Source organism: Triplophysa dalaica, chromosome 19 (assembly GCF_015846415.1).
Source record: "Triplophysa dalaica isolate WHDGS20190420 chromosome 19, ASM1584641v1, whole genome shotgun sequence".
Lineage (NCBI taxonomy): Eukaryota > Metazoa > Chordata > Actinopteri > Cypriniformes > Nemacheilidae > Triplophysa > Triplophysa dalaica.
The window spans coordinates 16,886,531-16,907,906 of record NC_079560.1 but is presented as its reverse complement, the minus strand read 5'-3'; the positions used below and the strand labels follow the sequence as shown (position 1 = coordinate 16,907,906).

Below are 21,376 nucleotides of genomic sequence, written 5' to 3'. Positions count from 1 at the left end.
TCAGGTTCCTGGGCACCGCCATCTCTCAGATCTTGAAGTGGAACAATCACATTGGCTCCATTGCTAAAAAAGCCCAGCAGAGGTTGTTCTTCTTAAATCAGCTGAAGAAGTTCAACCTACCAAAAACTGACTCATAGACTCAGTCCTCTGCACATCCATCCCTGTCTGATTGGGCTTAGCCACAAAGTCAGAGATCAGAAGACTACAGAGAACAGTTCGGACTGCTGAGAAGATCATTGGTGCTCCCCTGCCTAACCCCCAAGAACTGTATAGATCAAGAGTGAGGAAAAGGACTCAGAATTTCACCGTGGACCTCTCACATCCAAGCCAACATCTCTTCACAATGTTGCCATCTGGTCGGCGCTACAGAGAACTGAGCACCAAAACAACCAGACACAAAAACTGCTTCTTCCCTCAGGCCATCTACCTCTTGAACAGTTAAATTTTTTTAAGTACAATATAAATTATATCCTCTAGATAAAATACTATCTATTTTTATACAACTTTTTCCGTAAATTATATTTCATTCCTTCTGCTGTATATAGCACATACCTTGTACAATAGTGTATTTTTATTTTTTACTTGTACATATTTACATACACACATATCTTTAATCTCTATATCTTTATCTTATGTTTATTGTATTGTATTTCTAATTTTTTTATACCCATGGGCCCATTTTTAAATCATCTCTGGACTGTATTATGTTATGGTCTCAGTGTACTGTTGTTGCTGTTTCTGTGTACTGGATGCTCCTGTCACCAAAACAAATTGTGCAAACATTCTTGGTAATAAAGCTCTTTCTGATTCTGATTCCTGTTATCTTTTGTTCTCTCTAATCTTTGATTTTTCGTTAGTACTCCTACAGTAAGGTTTAAAGAAGAAAATGTATACTTAATACACGTGCATGATCGGAAAGCAAACAACATGGTCACTGGTAAATCTCGTGCACTTAAATATTTTTACTGATCATATTTTAGTGTCTGTTAGTGGAAACTTTCACAGGACTGCACATCTGGAAAAAAACACACAGCTGTGTTGTGTTAAGTAGTAAGAATTTAGATCCTAACTTGATTGAGATTGCAACATTGCATTGTGGACAATGTTATTAATTATTTATTATAAGCAGCTGTTATACAGAGTGAATAAACTGATGTGAGACACCAGAGCAAGAGACAATAGTGATGGGAAAGACATAAATAATTGACTGGGAAGCTTGAATATAGAAGTGTAGAATTACTGCATAAATTCCCTTTTCTAAAATCAAATAAACAAGTTAAAACCTTGTTTATAGCATCAAGCAAAAAATATTTATTGATTACGTGATCTTGATTCGATTTTCCATTACTTAAATAAACAGTTTTATTCAAAGGTCTTTATATAGAATATTTCCCATCACATTCAATATTTTACTTGCATTGTCAGCATTCCTGCTCTCTGAATCTGCATAAGTCATAAACATTTCCAGTCTTTGAAGTTTTACTCAATCTGTACGATGATATTGTCTTGACGTCATCCTGTGATGTCTTAAGAGATACATTTCTCTGTTTATTTAAGGGACATGCAGTGATTTCATCAACTTGCATCAGCAAGATCAGAATAAGACAGACACTGCGTATTAAAGGTAAAGCCATGTTGCATGAAAAAGCCTGAGGTGAAAGTTTGCTGAAATTCCCAGTTCATGACAAACCAGTGTTTGTGACTTTATGAAGATGATGTCATAATAGAAAGGAATGTACTGGACATTTTACACTGGTGTAATATCTTTAATATGTGACAATACAGTACAAATAATGAATACACACATAAATACATATAATATTTATTTTGTTTATTTCAAATTTACAACAGACAAGTAACACTCCTATGAACACAACCACCAAGAAATTACTTAATTTGAAAAATGAATTACATTTTTCAATTTAATTACATTTTTTGTTATTTCATAAAAGTGACTTTAGAAAATAAATGTCCTGCCATTTATTAAAACAAATGATCATTGTAAATGTATTAAAAATGTGTGTTTCATAGTTGTGCTTGGAGAGTAAACAGAAGCTAAGCTTGGTTAAGAATATTACACACAACACTTTCAGCTAAACTTATTTTTATCGTAGTCAATAAACAAGAGAAGATCAACAAAATATTGAAAACCAATGAAATTAAGTGTATGGTTCATTGCCTGTGAGATTTTTTTATGCATTTTGTGAATATTAGAAATAAACTCATATTCACTGTTATGCTGTAGTTCCATGTACTGCGAAATACTTTTGTAAACACCATTTTCTTGCTCATCTCTATTGTGAATTTGCTTGCAATGAAAAGCAAGTACATACAGTAACTTCATAGGTTGTGGGAGGCCAATTATTCTTTAAAGATGACCTTCATTGAGTTACTGGCATTGGCTCCACTGGGGTGGGGAGAATACACAGTTGTTTTTCTGTGCTTTTTTAATATAGATTTATTGAAACCACAAATTTGCCTCTACGGAGCTGTGAAAGACTAGGGGCAGAATGCCGCATATGGTGTCCTGGTTTATCCTTCATGATTATAAATCATGCAAAAGTCTTTAATTAAATACATTATTATATGTATAACAATCATACCAATAAGAACAAATAAATAAATACATACAATAAAAGTTCAGGAGTCTTAACATTTGGATTCAACTTATTTCACCATTGTGCTGTTGTATCAAGATATTTTTCCCCAGACATTTTCCTGTTGTCTCTTCTTGAATATGATATATTAACATGGCCCCAGAAAACACAGCTTATCAGATAAAGCAAGATATCAAGATCTTTTGAAGTTATGCATTTATATTGTCACTCATGTCTATACATGAATATAACGTGAGCAGCAGACTTTGTATCTGTGTTTTTGTATGATCCGTCGTCAAGCTTTATTCTCCAAGGCAACATCCTAAACAATAAGCAAGTAAAGAAAAAAAGGCCCCGCCCACAGGTATGACGGTTAGTGATGATCATCGCGCTCACTTCCTGTACGCCACATTCGTAAACTTCCTCCATCTTTTAGATGTCAGTGTTCTTTATGATTCACCAAAATGTTTATGCAAATATAAGCCTTAAAGGGGACAGACAGTAAGAATTGAATTTGAGAAAAAATTGTGACATCAGTACAAAAGCCACATTAGGTCAAATAAGTACAGGGCATGATTATGTAATAGTGTAACACAGAGACATCATTCTGTAGATATAACTGTTTTATATTCTTTTCTTTCTGTTCAGTTGAGAAAGCATGGGAAGTACCTTTCAGTTGCCATGTTTATCATGTTTTTGGGTTCATGAGCTATGAATAAATTTAAATTAGACCACAAACTAATGCTTGTCTCATAATATTTGTCCTCATTATGCATGAATGCAATATTCCCTAAGACATTTTTTCAACATCTGGATTAAATAAAAGTTAAATATAAAGAAGCTTATTTAAGTACTTTTCAGTTGTCATGTTCACTGTGTGTTTGGGTTCATTAGCTATGAATAAATAAAAATTAGACAACAAACTTATGTTTGTCTTATAATGTTTGTCCTTATCATGTAAGAATTCAATGTTTCCCTTTTTTTTATTTGATTAAATTAAAGTAAAGTATTTAGAAGCTCATTGCAATAATGAAATCATGATCTCAATAATAAAAGAAATGAGACTTGTGGAGATGAGAATGAGAGAAAATTATAGTTTTTCATTACAGTAAAACATTCTTTCTTTGATTAAGCCTGTTTTATTAAATAAAAAAACAGATATTCCATTTTTTGTCCATATGAAATCACAAAGCTCATAAACAGTTTATGCCACACTCTGTTCCTTATTGTCTTTTCGTTCATTTTGTTGTTTTAAAAAATACATGTCGGTGTTGTTTTAATATATTCATTTATTTACAGTGACCAATTCTTTTTGTTGTTAAAATAATATATAAAGATGAATTATGATTTGAATCATAGTCACACAATTTCATGATTTCTACTTGTCAATATTATGGTGCTCAAACACATTTTTTGCCTCAAAGATTTCTAGCACTTATTCTAATCAATCATATCATTGTAAAATGATTTCATAATTGATATTTTAAATAGCTTCAAACCAGCTTCATTGAATGTTTAAATCAGATGAAATTTGAACCGAACAAAAACTAAATATTTACAAACAACATTGTCATTTGTTTGTTTGTTTATGTATCTATTTAAACCGTCTTGGGTATACACATTACAGCAGATCATTGCTACACAATGATCCAGACATATATATTGAGTAACAAAGAAAACATATATTATATATCTTAAACTTGCTAGTGAATTAGAGCTTGATGATTATTTGTCATTTTTCCATTTAATTTTAGACTAAATTTGCAAACTTGCAAATAGCTAGAATTGTTGTGCAGCAACCAAAGACTCATACAAAGGCTTTGACAGCATGACATTGCCCAGCACCTCATTAAACATAAAGAAACAAATGACAGATGACTATTATCAACGTTTATTAAACACATTCAACTATAAAATGGTGCAAGAGTCCCTGTCCAAGGTATTGCCTGTGACTGAGGTGAGATGATTGTTGAAGAAATGGGGCTGCCCCTTCTAAGCTGACTAACACACACAATTCCTAGCCAGGTGAAGGGAGAGGCCCAGGGGAAATACATCGAGGGCCACTGATAAACCCTGGCCACCCGCACAGTCCAACATTCTCTCGAAAAGTAATACAGAGGAGCACAAAGGTTTGTCATGTGCAGAGACAGCGCGCTGTGGAGATCTTCTATGACCGAGGAAGTCATTTTTTTCCGTATTCTAAGAACTCAGAGGTAACTACAGCAGGAGGAAGGATGTGGAGCAACAAACTGTTTGCGTGAGGCGTCAAGTGAGGAGTTCAGTGGAAATTGGTATATGTGCTGCAGGTAGACCAGCCTCTTTGTAAGTACATGATCGAGTCAGTTGAGCAGCTCCTAGATGTTGTACAGGAAGATTTGGCAATGCACAGAACAATGGATGCCGCACAAACATGAAGTGAGTACTTTCTAGATGGTCTAAGTGACCTTTTTTAAACAAGATCAAGAAACAACAGGTAATATTCAAGAGCAAGTGATGAAACTATTTGTATATTTTGTGTCATTGAATCTTAATGTTACTTCTAAAACAATTGTGCAACTGAATTTGTGTCTTTGTTAACACGTGCAGAAATGTCAGCTGGAAGACAAATTTACGTTTATGAACCAAACCAAAGACATTTTCTCGATAATGCTATAAACTCTGTGCATGTGAAAAATATTATAACTAACCAAAGAAGAATATTTTGTTTGTAGAGTTTGTATCCAGCCAGCATGGAAAATATACATAGTGAAAATAACCTAGTGATATGCATGCATAATGAGGGCATGGTATTCCCCCAAAAAATACCATTAGTTTCACTTTTGCTAAAGAGAAAGCCAAGCAGAACAGCCACTGAAGAATACACGACACTACATTAAATTCTTTTTTTAACAGTGGACTTTCCAATTATTCCTGTTTAATAACTTATAAGCTTGACTGATATGGTTTTTGTGTTACTTAATCATATTGGACATAAATGCAATCATTCTGGAAGGTTCGGCAATAAATCCTTTCTTCTGAAAGAGACATGGACTGAACGGAAATCATTTGCTCACTCAGTACTCAGTGTAGAATCTGTTTGATATCAAAATGCAGCTACATCTGATTACTGGGTCAGTATGGATTTCACACACTTCAACCTGAAGGATTCATTTATTGACTAATAAATGGGCCAGGACTGTTGTTTTGTGATTGTTTTATGTTTCATCATGTGTGAAAATGTTACACATATCAAAATAAAGACACTTCAATAAAGTTATATAAATGAGTTTTGTACATTGTGATGTTTTGTATAATTTTTTTAACAATTTACCAGCTAAACAGTTTTGGTAAATTTTAAGCATCTCAATGTAAGAAATTGCTTTTTTAAACAGTTTAAGAATATATAATCATAAAATATTGAAGAAGAAAACATAGAACAAATTACATAAAATGAAAAATATGAAACGAAAGAAATAAAACAAAATGAAAGTATTCTACTGCTCTTTAAGCTGAAAAACAATATTATGTAAATAAAATACATTTAAATAATATTGAATATGATATTTGAGCTGAGTAGTAACGGATTACATGTAATCTGGATTACGTAACCAGGTTATAAAAATCAAATGCCCTATAGTGTAAACAACATTTTAAAATATTTGTAATCTGACTGCAGTTACTTTTTAATGGATTAAATGATTACACATTATTGACAGAATGGCAATAAATTGCTTGCAGTTCAGTGATTCTTCAAAAAAATGTATTTCAATTTTTTTAATAAACATAACACTTATATATGAAGAGCACATATTTTTTTTACCTAGACCATACATTTTGTTAATATTCAATTTATCCTGTTAAAATGGTCTGTTGGCTCAGTCTGAACATGCTAAACAATGATTGTTAAATGAAACAACAATATTGTTGATTATAAATTCAAAGATTATTTTTATTTTTTTCAAAACGCTACAAATCCATCCCAAACAAACAAGAGAACATGGAACATATGACATTAGGGACTCATAATATAAATTAATATAAATCAAATAAATGCAAATGCATGAAATAAATAACAGCCAAATAAAATAAATAGTAACAAACTAAATAATAAAACAAAATAAATATTTTCAATTTCATGTTTCAATATTTTCCACCACATACAACAAATTTAAAAATAACACGCCTACAAATGCCACTAACGAGCGAAGTCTGATTGGTCGAGAGGACATATCGCAATTAGGCTAAAAACAGGTTCGTCACTTATAGCGTTTTGGAAAGAAACTGCATCTTGCAGTACATTTTAAACAAGGAAATATAGCGATTTGGCATGAAACATTGATGGAGCAGTGAATAGTTTAGTACACAGCAAAATGGCATTACAAACTCATTTTTTTAAATTTGGCGTTTAATGCGTTTTGGAAAAGAACTCTTCATTTGTTTGTGATTGTTCAAGTTAGCTAAAGGTAACCAAAATGGATTATGGAGAGGTCGGTAAATTCCACCCTTCGTTTTTCATTTAACATTCTCTCCTCACAGCCTGTGTCCGCGCGCTCACTGGATACGACGCGACAATCACAAAATGCTAAATAGGTGCATCTAAAAATGTGGTTTTAACTAATGTACTTCACGTATTTTTCCTCTTTGTATCTGTCAACTCAACATTATCCTGCTTCACATCAAATAAGATTTAAATCAAATCTAAATGTAATCCAAAAGTAATCCGATTACGTTACTGAAATGTGTAATCTAAGGAATTACGTTAATGACTGCAAATGTTGTCATGTAATCTGTAATCAGTAACTGATCACAATTAATAAGTAATCGACCCAGTTCTGGTCATATGTAGAAAATGTGAATTAGGGACACGAGTGAATAATAAGGGTTTCCCCGTGTGCCCCTATGTTCATAGAAATGCAGCTGCTGGATATATGTGACAGAAATGCACATTTTATAATGATTGACTCAATCGATCCAGCGATTTTAAAACACATTCTATTTTTATTAATTCGTTATTAAACACAATAAATCAACCAATAAAAATGTAAACATTTACTCTGAAACAAGCTAATGCAATAATTTATTTTATTTATGGACAGGTTAGACATCATAGGTGCTTTGGTGAAAATGTTTTATTCTATAGGATATCACACACAATCGTGTGAATCTGTGATCTAATCACATTAGCTCAATGCAGTCCACAACAGAGGAAATGCTGAAAAAAGCAAAAGAAAAGCACATTGCCTAAAAGACCTTGCAGTGTATTGTTATTTTGTCATCCCATATATTATTTTGCTTCTTATTTTTTACTGTACAAAATGGATACATATACAACAGGCGATACAGATACTCATGCAGATTATTGTAATATTCACAAAAAAATTGATTCTCATTATAAAAATGTTTATATCAACATGGCCGTGCTAACGTTTCAGCATAAAATCAATCTACAGAATAAAAGAAAGTAGACTGAATGGCTTTACAAATTTCAAGGGGGAATCAAACTAAAAAAATGGAAAGTTAATGTGGTCATGCAGCGGCACGTCTGCGCAGAGCGCATACTGCGGCAGACACGTGACAGAATCGTGCACGCAGCATTATCGTCCGGGTAGAAAACGCGAGGAAAAATGACCGACAAGAAAGGTAAGCGTCGTGCTTTCTCTACTCATCACTCTTTAAACCTTTAAATATGATGCGTATTATTTTATCTACTTGACACTATCGTAATAGTGAAATCCTTCGTGAAAGTAGTCGTAGAGCTGTTAAATTTCGTGTATATAACCATATGTTTCTAAGCAGGACTATATTATTGAAACTGCGTAACGTTATATACCAAGTGTTTGTCTTAAAGTGTCCCCATTTATAATATAATAACATTTTATAGTCACGCTGCCAGGGTATTCAGAGATCATCCGAGTACAGAAAGTCACATGTAAATGCCAATGTTTGTAGTGAACGAGTCATGTTACCAACACGCTCTTCCTTTATGAGGTCATGTAAAAAAGCAGCACCACAATAACTGCATTCTAAAAACCTGCTTTCCTTCAAAGGGAACACACCCTGTCATCTTAACTTTAGCCAGACCCTTCAGAAGGATTTAATCAAGCGCAAAGACACGAGCATCTTCATATAAACATGTTACATCATAGTTAAAAAGAAAAGTTGTCAGTGTTGATGACGTGCCAGCTCATGTTGAATGTCAAATATATGAAGTTTTTGTCAGTAAGCGCCGCGGTGGCCTCATCGCGTTACAGCTCAGATTTAATCTTCTGTTGGACTCTTGACTTCAGATCAGTCTGAAAGCGATACTGTATGGCCCTCGGCTGCAGTATGTGCTATTTCTGTGTCAGGCTTATGTCTGGAGTCCAACAAGGTCACTTCTTTGGACAAGGTTATTGTCAAGGCATGAGGCCCTGAAGGGACACCTTCACTGTCCAGTCAGATCTTTATCTCAACTGTAATTTAGAGCAACCTTGTAAATTTGGAATTGTTCCAACACAAAACAGAAAATGAAAGTAGCGCACAGTGTACATGTTGTTTTACTTTTGCTGCTTTACTTTCTGGGGTAACCAGATCAACGTATCAACATGACTGTAATGTCATCCAAATGTTATCATGCGCGTGTTATCATTTCTTTTTGATTGATATCAAAGTATTAGGGATGTAACAATATCAAGTTGTCATTGTACTTCGGTATAAAGTCCAAGGCACAATATTTATTGCTATATTTAAAATGACTTATGATGACTTATGATGACTGGGAAACGTGCAATAAACATCCTCTTTGCTTTATCCTCTAATCATAACTGTTGCTTCGAGGTACGAGTTATGGTATGAGATGGGACAAATGACCTAAAATTCCCTTTTATAAAATATATTAATTGCACCAGATCGATCTTGGCAAAGTTAACATCTATTATTTTTTCGAACATTCTTTATGTTAGGCTCAGAAGACCTATCGATACCATCAGGTGACCACGATAAAGACAATGTCGCTTTTGCGATAAATGGAATCGATATGAAATATGAAATCGATAATATTCATTACATCCTTACTAATTATGCATTTAGCAGATGCTTTTATCGAAAGCAACGTTAAGTGACATGGGATTTGAACCTTTGACATATGAACTGCTGACACAATGTTATAGTTACAGGAACGAATTGTGTACTCTTTATTTTTTTGTGTTGATGACCAATAGTGGTTTTGTACTTACTGACATCATATTTTGAGTCTTGAGTTAAAATTGGGAATAAAAAAAAATGCACATCTTTATATTTCGACAGACGGCGAAACCTTTGATGTTTTGGAATTGGCAGAGCACGTCAAGAAACAAAGGTGGTGGAGCAAAATGTTTGGCAAAAATAACTCTGGACCTGTGGCTGAGAAGTACTCTGTTGCAACACAGTTGGCCATTGGAGGAGTGACTGGCTGGTAATACATGATATTTACATGGACATATCTGTTTTGATAGGATTGACATGTAACAAGAACACAGTCGCACCCTTGAGTACTGAGCTTAGTTGAAAAAGTCATGTTAGAATACAAATATGTTCCTTAGTATGACAAAAAGGTTGTTTCTTGTATTCAGTGTATTTCTTTTTTTAGGTGTGCAGGGTACTTATTTCAGAGAGTCGGGAAGGTTGCTGCATCAGCTGTTGGTGGTGGATTCTTTTTGCTCCAGGTAACTGTGAAACTGTATTTGAATTAGGTGCATGTACTGTTACTCCTCACTTGACACAGGGAAAGCTACAAAAAAAATCTGTTCTTTCAGATCGCTCACCACACGGGCTACATTACAATAGACTGGAAACGGGTTGAGCACGATGTGAACCAAGCCAAGAAACAACTGAAGCTAAATTCAGAAAAGCCAACCAAAGAAGTGAGATCAAAATTCAATGAGGTAAGTTTTAACATCAAATATTTAATGCAACCATTTAAATATATTATTTTTATTACACGCTGGAAAACACACATGCACCGAGCAAACTAACAAAAAGTCAAATTTCACTCTCCAAACAAACAAGCGTGTAAGTAAATGTTGAATTTGTTGACATGTCTTAATGACTTACAAGGATGTCCTGTTTTGTCTTCCTGTAGGTGCAGGTGTTTGTCAAGAAAAACATTGTTCTCACAGGAGGCTTTGCTGGTGGATTTCTGCTGGGTCTGGCCTCATAGAGCTCTCTCTCATACTACCTTTATGTCTTTTAAATAAAGGATATAAATCGATTACATATACAGCAGATTATAGCTTTGGAAGTGTGTTATTGAAGCTTTTATTGCACTTTGCACTCCTTTTTTGTCTGGGCTCTAGTTAATAGGTTTAGGCATATTATACTGTATTCATCAGGTGTATTTAAGCATGCTAGTATGTACTTTTCATGACTTGTTTGGACAAGCATTGTTTTTATCATTTGTAACTGTTGCCCCGTTACACTTTTGTTATGCTCGTATTTGAACAGTTTGCTGTATATTTTGGTACAAAACATTTTTTAAACTAATTTTGTTTAAACAAGTTAGTCGAGTGAAACGACATCCTTAAATCCATATATAACCTTACACAATGTGTATTTTAGAGGAAAGTGCATTTAAATGTTCAAACTCAAGTGACTTTGCCGTCTTTAAGTACATTGTTGTAATAAATTGAGACATGATTTAAAAAACAAAGGTACATTTTTTTGTGTTAAAAATGATTTATTATGTGTTTTCATTGGCTTCCTTCACAAATCCCTGGTGTATATATAATCTTAACGAGCACTTGTAAACTGTTTTCTCATTGGTGATTAATGTCACTTCATAAAATGAAGTTTGGTCATATGCTGATGAAATAATTAAATTTACAAAGGCAATGAACTATGGCGTACAGTATGTTTCAATGAAGCATTCGCACTAAAATGCATTACCGGGTATAATAAAATGATTACATCTAAAGCAGCTTCTGATTTATTTGATTTTTTTATTGAGTAGAGAATGACATTGATGAATCCACATTCACAACGTATCTTTGATAAATATTAAATATCTGCTTAAATGCACGAGGTAAAGACTCCACAGATCACCCCAATATATCAACGCATGCTATGTTATTGTTGTCTTTGTAGATTTGATGTCTTTGGTAAATCCAGAACAGCACACAGAGTTTTCTCCTGCATGCGCTTCGCAACACTTCTTCATGGCTCGGATCACATCCTCACAACGACTTTCGATGTATTTGTTGGCTGTTAAAACATAACAAACACAGGTGAATTTCTCGGAATCACCAGCCTGTATTCACTTTTCATGCGCGACATGATTACATTTAAGTCTACCTTGTAAACATTTCTGTATCGCACAGGCCTGCTTTTGACAAGGATCTTTTTGGGACATCTTATTGAAAGGTTTTAGTTGCAAATTTGATGAAAAGGAAAAGTTTGTGTTGTTTATGTGTGCATCTCTATTTCTTCCGGTCGGAAACATAATGCGCGAGACATAAAGACCGCGCATTGGCCGCTTATCCGCTGCAACGCGATAAATGGATACTTTACAAAAACATTACAAAAACTCATTGTTCACAATAATGGACTAATAAATAAATAGATAACTCATCCATTCAGTTCTTTAGGAATATCTCGGGTTTCTTTTTGATATGGCCAGTGTACATTTTTTAAAGAACTTATCATTATTATTATTATTATTATTATTATATCAATAACAATATAGCAAATATATGAAAGGTTCGTTTTCAAATTGAGATAACAATTTTTTTTCAGAACATATGTTTTTTTATTATGTTTTGATTGTGTTTGATTGTGTTATTAAGCTGTATTTTTTGTTATTATGGCTCAATCAAATCACCTGCAGTTTATTAATATTAATTGGAATGAACAATACAAAACATGATTTTTAACAAATTTTGAAAACGCAGTAATCTCATTTTGGAACTAAACTCTTCATATATATTTGTGTGGTTGCTGTATCAGCTTGACAATGCAGTTTTTGAGTGCAATCTCCTTTCATTGGTCTTTTCGGGAACCCTGTGACATATCAGTCACAAAAAATGTGTACCAGGATTTCTTCGACACTGATGTTTTTTTAGATAACATACTGCATTTTCATTTTTGAGTTTTTCCTGGACTGTTATTTCAGCGCTGTGGACGTACTGTGATGTTGAACACATACACTTCCTGTAGGTGGCAATGTGTGCAGCACAAACTGGTTTGCCAACCATCGTGAAACTTTGAAGAAGGAGATGCGGAAGTGCTGTCCAGTAATAAACAAGCAAACAAACTCAGCACAACATTATTAATTATATTACATCTTATATCATGGCGGTGAATGCGGTTCATTTAGAGTCCGACGCGTTTCTTGTCTGTATGAATCATGCTCTCAGCACGGAGAAAGAGGAGGTCATGGGATTGTGCATTGGCGAGGTGAATATCTTGAGTTTATTCTGATGTGGTTTACGGCATCAGATGTGTTATGAAACTCTTTACCTCTGTACATTTTAGGTGGACACAAACCGCATCGTTCACATTCATTCCGTCATTATTTTGCGTCGGTCAGACAAGAGGAAAGACAGAGTGGAGATTTCACCCGAGCAGCTGTCAGCAGCATCTACTGAAGCTGAGATATCCTTACATGTCATATATGCATTGGGTCTTTGTTAGATAATTTGCTAGTCATATATAGTGATGATATTTTAAAATGCGACATATGGGATTATGTTCTTGTTTGAAAAATATTATGATACTCTGCTTAACATATTAATATTAGTATATTCAAAGTAATGCCTTTATTCACATGTGTCATACACTGCAGATTTGACCAGACAGTAGTGTACTACCTTGTTTTCCACCTTTATAACATTTGTTCTTAACATGAGGGACACAGGTTAGCTGAGATGACGGGACGTCCTATGAGAGTTGTGGGCTGGTACCACTCTCATCCGCACATCACTGTGTGGCCCTCACATGTCGGTTCGTGTTGTCCTATATATATAAAAAAAACAGTGAAAACCAAAAAAAGAAAAAGCAATTCTCTATGTAATTTTAAGTCCTTTTGTCACAGCTTTTGTGATTTTTGTGAATGTTTGAGGAAATGTTCGCATTTTCGCAATCTCTCTTATTTAGATTTGCTTTTTTATTTAGTTTCGAATGGATATTTTTTTTGCATTATTATTATTATTATTATTTTATATTAAATATTTTTTTGCCCTGTACAGATGTTAGGACTCAAGCAATGTACCAGATGATGGATCAGGGATTTGTTGGTCTCATCTTCTCATGCTTTATAGAAGACAAGAACACAAAGGTATATTAAGTGCATCTCAGTGGAAAAGTGAAGTAATGCTGGTTTTGATCTCCAATTAGTGTCATGTTTATTTATTTACTGATGCATATGCTTTCTTTCATGATAATGTGTCATGCAATGGTTTAATGGGGATGTGACTCAACAAATAGCTTATAATACATATAATAACACGTTATTCTACATCTTCTAGCTATAGAGTGATTTTGTCCGTGATTTGTTTGTTTCTAGACTGGCAGAGTTCTGTATACATGTTTTCAATCAGTCCAGGCCCAGAAAGGTTCTGAGTAAGTAAAGCACTTCTCGTTTTTTATTTAAAGGGATAGTTCATTTACTCACGCCCATGTTATTTCATACCTGTATAAATGACTTTGTTCCGATGAACACAAAGAAAGATATTTGGAAGAATGTTAGTCATTTTCACTTCCGGGACATCATTGACTACCATAGTAGGATGAATTACATGGTAGTCAAAGGTGCCTGTGAACTCTTTGTATTCCTAAATTCTTCAAAGTATCTCAATATTTGTTCAATAGAACAAAAAACCCAATATTTTTTTTCCTACTATGGAAGTGGATCAAGTCACAATATTGAAAATTGCAATCATTCCAAATATTCATCATTGGAGTTTGGGTTCCTCGCCAAAGCTGGGCAGTGTTTGCTTGCTCACCGGGAGACTGCATTTATTCATTCATTTATTTATTTGTATATTATTTATTAGAATGATGTTGCTTGGTCTATAAACACCATATTTTTCCATTAATGAATAGTATTTCTGTTACAAACTTTCTAAAATTAGTTTGACTTCAATATAAATGTAACTTTATTATTTTACACTTATCAACATTGCGTGAGAAGTTTGGAGACAAACGTTTATTCTTTATTATTCTCACATTTGAGAATATTAGAAGTATTAAATAACATGCATGCATTGATATATGGGATTTATGTAGTGACGAAAATAGCAAACTTAATACTACCCAGTCAGAGCTATGAAGACATGCATAGTGTGCTAGAAACACTCTTTTTTGCTCATAAAACGGATTGTTACAGAGTGCCTAAAACACATTTTTCTCCCATATGATAAGGTATGAGCGGATTGAGATCCCAATTCATGTTGTCCCACATGAAGCTATTGGAAAAGTTTGCCTGGAGTCTGCCGTGGAACTGCCCAGAATTCTCTGTCAAGAAGAACAGGACACATATCGAAGAATTCACAGGTAAAGAGGCATTATCAGAATAATCCAAGTTTCTTGGGATCTCATATGATTTTTTTTCTCCACTGGCTAATCTGGAAGTTATGGAAATTGTCTAAAGATGCTTTGTACTGACCGTGTTCCATCGATTTTTTTATAGTTTAACTCATCTGGATCCGATCACAAAGATACACAATGGATCAGGTAATGTATTGATATTATAAAAAATTGAAAATTGAAAAATAATTGTACTATGTAATTGCATTTTCCATTTGTTAATAAGATCTGTGTACAGTTTGGAAATATTGTTTATTAGTGAAACATAAAAATGTATCATTATCTGTGTTTTGTAAACATGTGTACTTATGTAGTTTGTATCCGTGTGTTGTTCAGTGTTCACCAAAAACCTGTGCAGTCAGATGTCCGCTATAAGCGGCCCGCTGCTACAGTGGCTGGAGGACCGTCTGGAACAGAATAAACAAAGTATTATCGAACTCCAGAAAGAGAAAGAGAGACTGACACAAGAACTGGCTTCATTATGAGCTGAATAACTATGAACGGCGTAATGAGCTTCTTTCCTTTATTTTATTTGCTGTGTTGCACTGAAAGCGCTAATGTTTCTGACCTCCAGAAATCACTGAGCGAGTAAAGACAGGATGTCTGTAATTCAGCGGTTGTGTGACCTAGGTACATTTCTCATCACGCGTCTCAGCGCTTCCACTTAGAGATTTGAGTTATGAAACCTATCTCTTTGTCTGCCCTCACAACCACTTGTTTATCTCAACTTTGTTGGTGTTTAGCTTACTATATATTTGACAAAACCCAGTTCTGTGTTGTAGGATGTACACTTACTGGAAAATCTTTAAATGATGACCGTGTCATGTGAAATGCAGGTATATTGTTTGTATCATTGATATGTTTGTGACGTCACATACAGCTGTAAATCTCTGAACGTACAAACTTTTCCAAATAAATTACAATGTTAAATAAATAGATAAATATCCAACTTTTTCTCTTTATGCGTTTTCTCTTACTTAACTAAAGTTTGAAATATGTCGTTAAATCCCAGCACAAAACCTAAATTATAATGCTATGCATAGGCCACATAGACAGTTATATTCATAAATCCCCATTTAAAGGCTGAATTTTCTGAGCTGCTGTCTAGACCTGTGCTGAATGTTTCTGTGAATATCAAGTAGCTCTTTGCTTCCAACAGTCTGGCACTTAAACTAAAAGTAGCAGAGGTGTGATAAAGATCGCTATGAACTTAAAATTAATTGTTAACTTGATTTTTTTCTTTTGTAGCTTGTTAAATGTATTTTAAGACCAACTGGTGACTTTTCTTTGTTAAATGTATCCGTAAAGGTATCTTAATTGAACAGAACCCTTTTTTGTGAAAGTGTCAGGAAACAAACGGATCGTTCTGTCACGGGTGTTAAAGCATAGCTATGCTATAATAATTACACTTTTCATCAGATTTAAAATTACCATCTTAATTAGACGTCAAAGTATTCTTAATTAAAATTAAATTTCTTTAGAAAATACGTTCTCATAATCAATTATTTGACATGTTCTTTTATTTCATGCCACTAGGTGGCCACATAAGCCCTTGGTAAAATGCAGTGAAGTGGTTTTAACAAGAGTTTCATGAAAAATGGAGTCGTTTATCTCTGTCAGATTGTGAAATTGGCCATGCGGCGCTGACTAAATGAATAATTTTATCTAGCAAGCTTTTCGGTTAATATGGCATGCTTGATTTTTACAATATGGAATAGTGCAGAACTAATAAACACAATACAATCAGATATTTTCATCACCAGGCAGCATAAAAGAAATACTATTTTTATGTTTCTGAAGCATAATAAAGTTAACACATTCATATTAAAATACAGTTATGTTGCAAAATTGAGATAAAACAATTACACTAATATTTTTAAGATTTGTTAGTGCAAGATGTTTTCGATCAAGACACCTCTAATGTTTCAGTTAGTCTGGGATTAGTTTTAAACACTGTCCGGGAAACCACCCCCTATTGTATACATTTTGTAAATGCTTCAGTTTACATTTAAAGTGATAGTTCACCCCAAAATAAAAAATCTGTCATCATTCTCAAATTTTTCCAAACCTGTATAAATGTCTTTGTTCTGCTGAACACAAAGGAAGATACTTAAAAATGTTTGGCAACCAAACAGATCTCATCCCCCATTCACTGCCATAGTAGCGAAAATAAATACTATATGAGTAAAAGGGAGAAGAGATCTGTTTGGTTGCCAATATTTTTTAAAAGTATCTTCCTTTGTGTTCAGCAGAACAAAGACATTTATACAGGTTTGGAATAATCTGAGAATGATTCAATTATGACCGAAGTTTTGTTTTTGGGTGAACTTTCCCTTTAAGTGCGTGCAAATTCATGTATTCAGTGCATATCATAGAAAAAAGTTTTAAACTGGTTGATGAATTTGATGTTTAATGATGTGTTTTCTTTCCCGCAGGCTATACAAACCACTCTCGGAAAAGGTACAATTTTGTACCAAAGAAGGTACAAACCCTTGTCACTGGGGCAGTACCTTTTAATGGTACACATTTGTACCTTAATATAGAGAAACAAATTTGTACCATTCCAGTTTGTACCTTTAAGGACATGATTTGTACCATGAGTAGCCAAAATGTACCTTTTGTATTTTGAACCTTGCTGGTACAATATTGTACCTGCAACGAAGGTACAAATATTGGCCTTGAAGGTACCTCCCCAGTGACAAGCACTTTTGTACCTTAACTATGGCAAATGTGTTCCTTTAAGCACCAGTACATGTAATTTATCATTTTAATAACACGCATTAAATAACTAAACTGAGAAGGCATAATTTTAATATAAATAAATTTAGTTACATTCCATCAAATACATAGGTGTTTGAACCAACACTGTTCTTTAGCATACAGTAGAATCTACTTAACAATAAAAAGTAAAAACATAAAATCACATTTTTAAAACATTTCTCTTTTGGATGCAAACCATTTTACTAAAACATGAATATATAGTGTAAAATACAATTTCCCATCAACAATATAATACTTGTCAAAAACTGTTCACAATACATTTTATCAAATTCATATTTTTTTATATGGCTTTTCGTGCAATACCAGTCATTAAGGTTATGGTTGAGACAAAAAAATGAATTGTGTCGTCATTCTCTCACCCTGAAGATGATCCAAACCCGTATACATTTATTTTTTCTGCTGTATACATTAACATTTATGCATTTGGCAGACACGTTTATCCAAAGCAACTTACACTGCGTTTTCCTATACATTTTATATATTAGTATGTGCAATCCCCTGGGATTGAACCCACGACCATGCTCTTACCACTGAGCTACATATAAGCTACATTTCTTTGTTCGGCTGTACTCAAAGTAAGATATTGCGGAAGAATGTTGGTAACCAAACAGGTCTCTCCCATCATGGACTATATAGTAGAAAGAATACCATCATTGTGAATGCTGGGCGAGATCTGTTTGGTTACTGACATTATTTCAAATACCTTCCTTTGAGTACAGCAGAACAAAAGATATGTATACAGGTTTGGATCAACTTGAGGGTGTGTGTATGATGACACAATTGTCAATATTGCCTGAAATATACCATCAACATTACAATCGTAACATTAACATTTTAAAGCTTAAATTATTCCTAATACAAACGAATGTGATGTATAACGCAAAACATCCAAAAAACATTGTGACAATTCTACAAAAACATGTTAAGTGACTACAAATATCTAGCTCCTACATAGAAAACAACATCAACCATATAGGAGGTCAAGTGCCAGGTAGTCCAGTTAATCTCCTTGCATCAAACAAAACCAGTCCTTGTCATATGAAACACTTGAAATGCATGAAAATGAGAATCAAACAAATGTGGAAGCAACAGTTTTCCACACAGTATCAACAATGTTAACCTGAAAGAATATTGGAACATCCTCTGTAGGCACAGCAGACTCGTTTTTGCAAAAGAAACGCAGACACTCATCAAGTCCGCAGCAGATTGAAAAATTAGGCTAATGAGCATGAATCAAGCCTATATGTTTAATTAGTTTTACTGCAGTAAAATGTCGATGTGAAGACTTTGGACAAGCATAGGGCCGTGGCATGCTCTGAGTCTAGGACAAAAGATGAATAATCCTGACAACAGCAGTTGGCAATGACTTGTCACCAAGTGTCGCTACCTTCAACACATGCCTCTGGAGAAAGAGCAGGGTGTTCCTGTTGTGCACAAAATACACACAAAAAGCAGAAAGAACTTCATCCTAGACCCCAACTGCTTGGCAAATTTCAGATCCCTCCATTTTCACAGCGCTGAAGATTCTCTTCTCACTCAAGACCTGTTTCTGTCATACTTTCCCAAAATCTGTCAAGTGGGATATGGTCTAGCTGGTTTATCCTGAACAAAAAGAAGAAAATCAGTTTTAGAAAAGTCTGAAGTAAATTTAAAAAGCCAGAAACTCATAATAATAATAATTAGTGATTGACATTACGGAGTTTACTGTTATTTTAGTAAGGAAGTGTGAATGCTGTCTTACCAGTAAAGAGATTTAACAGCACATTGTTGCAATTACCAAGTCATTCTAGCAATCTTTCATAAACGTACTAACTACATTTTTTTGTAAGTGTATAGGAAACACGGAAATACCTTTCCGATTCCAATTTTGACATAATTGTCCACTTTCTCCAGAAATATCACAGGAAGTAAAACCAGAGCAGCTCTGTAATCCATCTATAAAAAGACATTTAATCAGTATAAAGATAAACCATACTAAAATATACATTTTACACAGCATGAAATGTAATTTTAATGATCTCGTGTTATGTATTTTTTAACTGATTCCGATAGCACGTGAAGACAGCCTACTTTAAACCAGGACTGCACCTCAATAGACATTCATATAAAACTATTCAATCAACAGTATGTGCCGCCGTACTTAAAACGTGATAAGATAAAATATAAAACTCACCTTTGAATTCTCTCTTCTGTTCCTCTGATAATTCAAGCTCAGCCTCAGAAGTTCCTCCGATGATAAAGATGCCAAAGCCATGCATGCCTTAGCTTAGTTGATGCTTGTAGTTGGTTTCCCGCTCTCCGTTCTGAGGGAAAATTCCGTAATGGCGGCAGTGACTTCGGCCAATCTCGTATCGCTTGCAATGCCTAATAGTTAGCGAAGTTCATGGTTAAAGTCAACACCCTACTGTCTATACACCCGCGAGAACCTAATTTTAAAGTTATTTAATGTCCAGGAATGCATAAAAAGTGTAAAACAATTTATCTGACAGCATTGGGTATATACGTAGGCCTAACGTTACGTGAACGCTCGAATTTAACCGGGTGACTAACAATTAACTAAATATAACCATAAAACTTAAAACTCACCTTCAAATTTTGTACAATTATAGTTTGATAATTCAAATCCAAACTGTTCTTTTGAACTAAAAAAGACACAACAAGAAACACTCGCATCCAACGTCCCGCTCTCTGCTCTGACTGAAAACTCTGAATATTCTGCGGTTAACTTCGGCCAATCAGCGTCCTGTTGCTATGCCTAATAATTTACATAGCAACCAATAATTCCCGCGAAACTGATTGTTGTCGGATTTATGCCATTTACATTCTCATATATATTATAAAAGCATTCATTTAAAACAATCATAGGTCATTTTTATATATGAAAATAAATACTGAATAAATAATCTGATCAGTGTTTTGTATAACAACCGATATTATAACTTACTCTTAAGTCAATTGAGTAAAAACAAATGTTGCATCATATTTTTATAGGGGAATAACTCAAAAATATTAAAAAAAATCCATATCGTATGTTATTTGCTTGTGTAAATAAAATTAGTTATTTATCAATAAAGGTTGCTGTACCCTTGGTTTGAGAACAAATATGTACCTTCATTTAAATTGTACCATAAAAGGTACCAAACGGCATCATCAGAGGTCTTTCTTGTACCATTAAGGGTACATTTATTGAAAAGGTACAAAACTGTTCTTCAGGGAACATTTGTTGTACCCTTATGTACCTTTTTTTCCGAGAGTGTAACATACATGTGACACACTGCATTCATGGAGTAAGAAAATATCTTGATTAAAGTCAAAGTTCACAGAAGGGACCACAAATCACTCTAGTGGTGACTGTGCACAAAACCCAAACGTATTTACAACAAAACCGGATGAAAATGCGAAACACAGTGAAAACATCTGTTTATTGTAAATAGCAATTATGAGCATGTCCCAATACTGTCACCAAGGTCTGATCAAAAACA

General features: G+C 34.1%; 3 protein-coding genes and 1 long non-coding RNA gene across 4 annotated transcripts; 2 read left to right on the top strand and 2 right to left on the bottom strand.

The window, feature by feature from the left end:
* Window positions 1–8,116: 8,116 nt before the first annotated feature.
* On the top strand, window positions 8,117–10,817 carry fundc2 (fun14 domain containing 2). The gene is made up of 5 exons (XM_056731992.1): window positions 8,117–8,216; window positions 9,861–10,008; window positions 10,183–10,258; window positions 10,349–10,477; window positions 10,675–10,817. Exons 1-5 carry the CDS (start codon window positions 8,201–8,203, stop codon window positions 10,750–10,752), a joined length of 447 nt encoding a protein of 148 aa, XP_056587970.1. The 5' UTR covers window positions 8,117–8,200; the 3' UTR covers window positions 10,753–10,817.
* Window positions 10,818–11,185: 368 nt separating this feature from the next.
* cmc4 (C-x(9)-C motif containing 4 homolog (S. cerevisiae)) lies at window positions 11,186–12,004 on the bottom strand. The gene is made up of 2 exons (XM_056731993.1): window positions 11,883–12,004; window positions 11,186–11,792 (listed from the first exon to the last, which is right to left on the bottom strand). Exons 1-2 carry the CDS (start codon window positions 11,938–11,940, stop codon window positions 11,653–11,655), a joined length of 198 nt encoding a protein of 65 aa, XP_056587971.1. The 5' UTR covers window positions 11,941–12,004; the 3' UTR covers window positions 11,186–11,652.
* A 764-nt stretch (window positions 12,005–12,768) lies between these two features.
* On the top strand, window positions 12,769–16,062 carry brcc3 (BRCA1/BRCA2-containing complex, subunit 3). The gene is made up of 8 exons (XM_056731994.1): window positions 12,769–12,983; window positions 13,062–13,181; window positions 13,442–13,529; window positions 13,775–13,863; window positions 14,092–14,147; window positions 14,949–15,080; window positions 15,217–15,260; window positions 15,450–16,062. Exons 1-8 carry the CDS (start codon window positions 12,879–12,881, stop codon window positions 15,596–15,598), a joined length of 783 nt encoding a protein of 260 aa, XP_056587972.1. The 5' UTR covers window positions 12,769–12,878; the 3' UTR covers window positions 15,599–16,062.
* Window positions 16,063–17,960: 1,898 nt separating this feature from the next.
* On the bottom strand, window positions 17,961–20,579 carry LOC130408170 (uncharacterized). The gene is made up of 4 exons (XR_008904728.1): window positions 20,481–20,579; window positions 20,068–20,258; window positions 19,746–19,829; window positions 17,961–19,496 (listed from the first exon to the last, which is right to left on the bottom strand). It is a non-coding gene; the product is annotated as an uncharacterized LOC130408170 (long non-coding RNA).
* Between the last annotated feature and the right edge of the window lie 797 nt (window positions 20,580–21,376).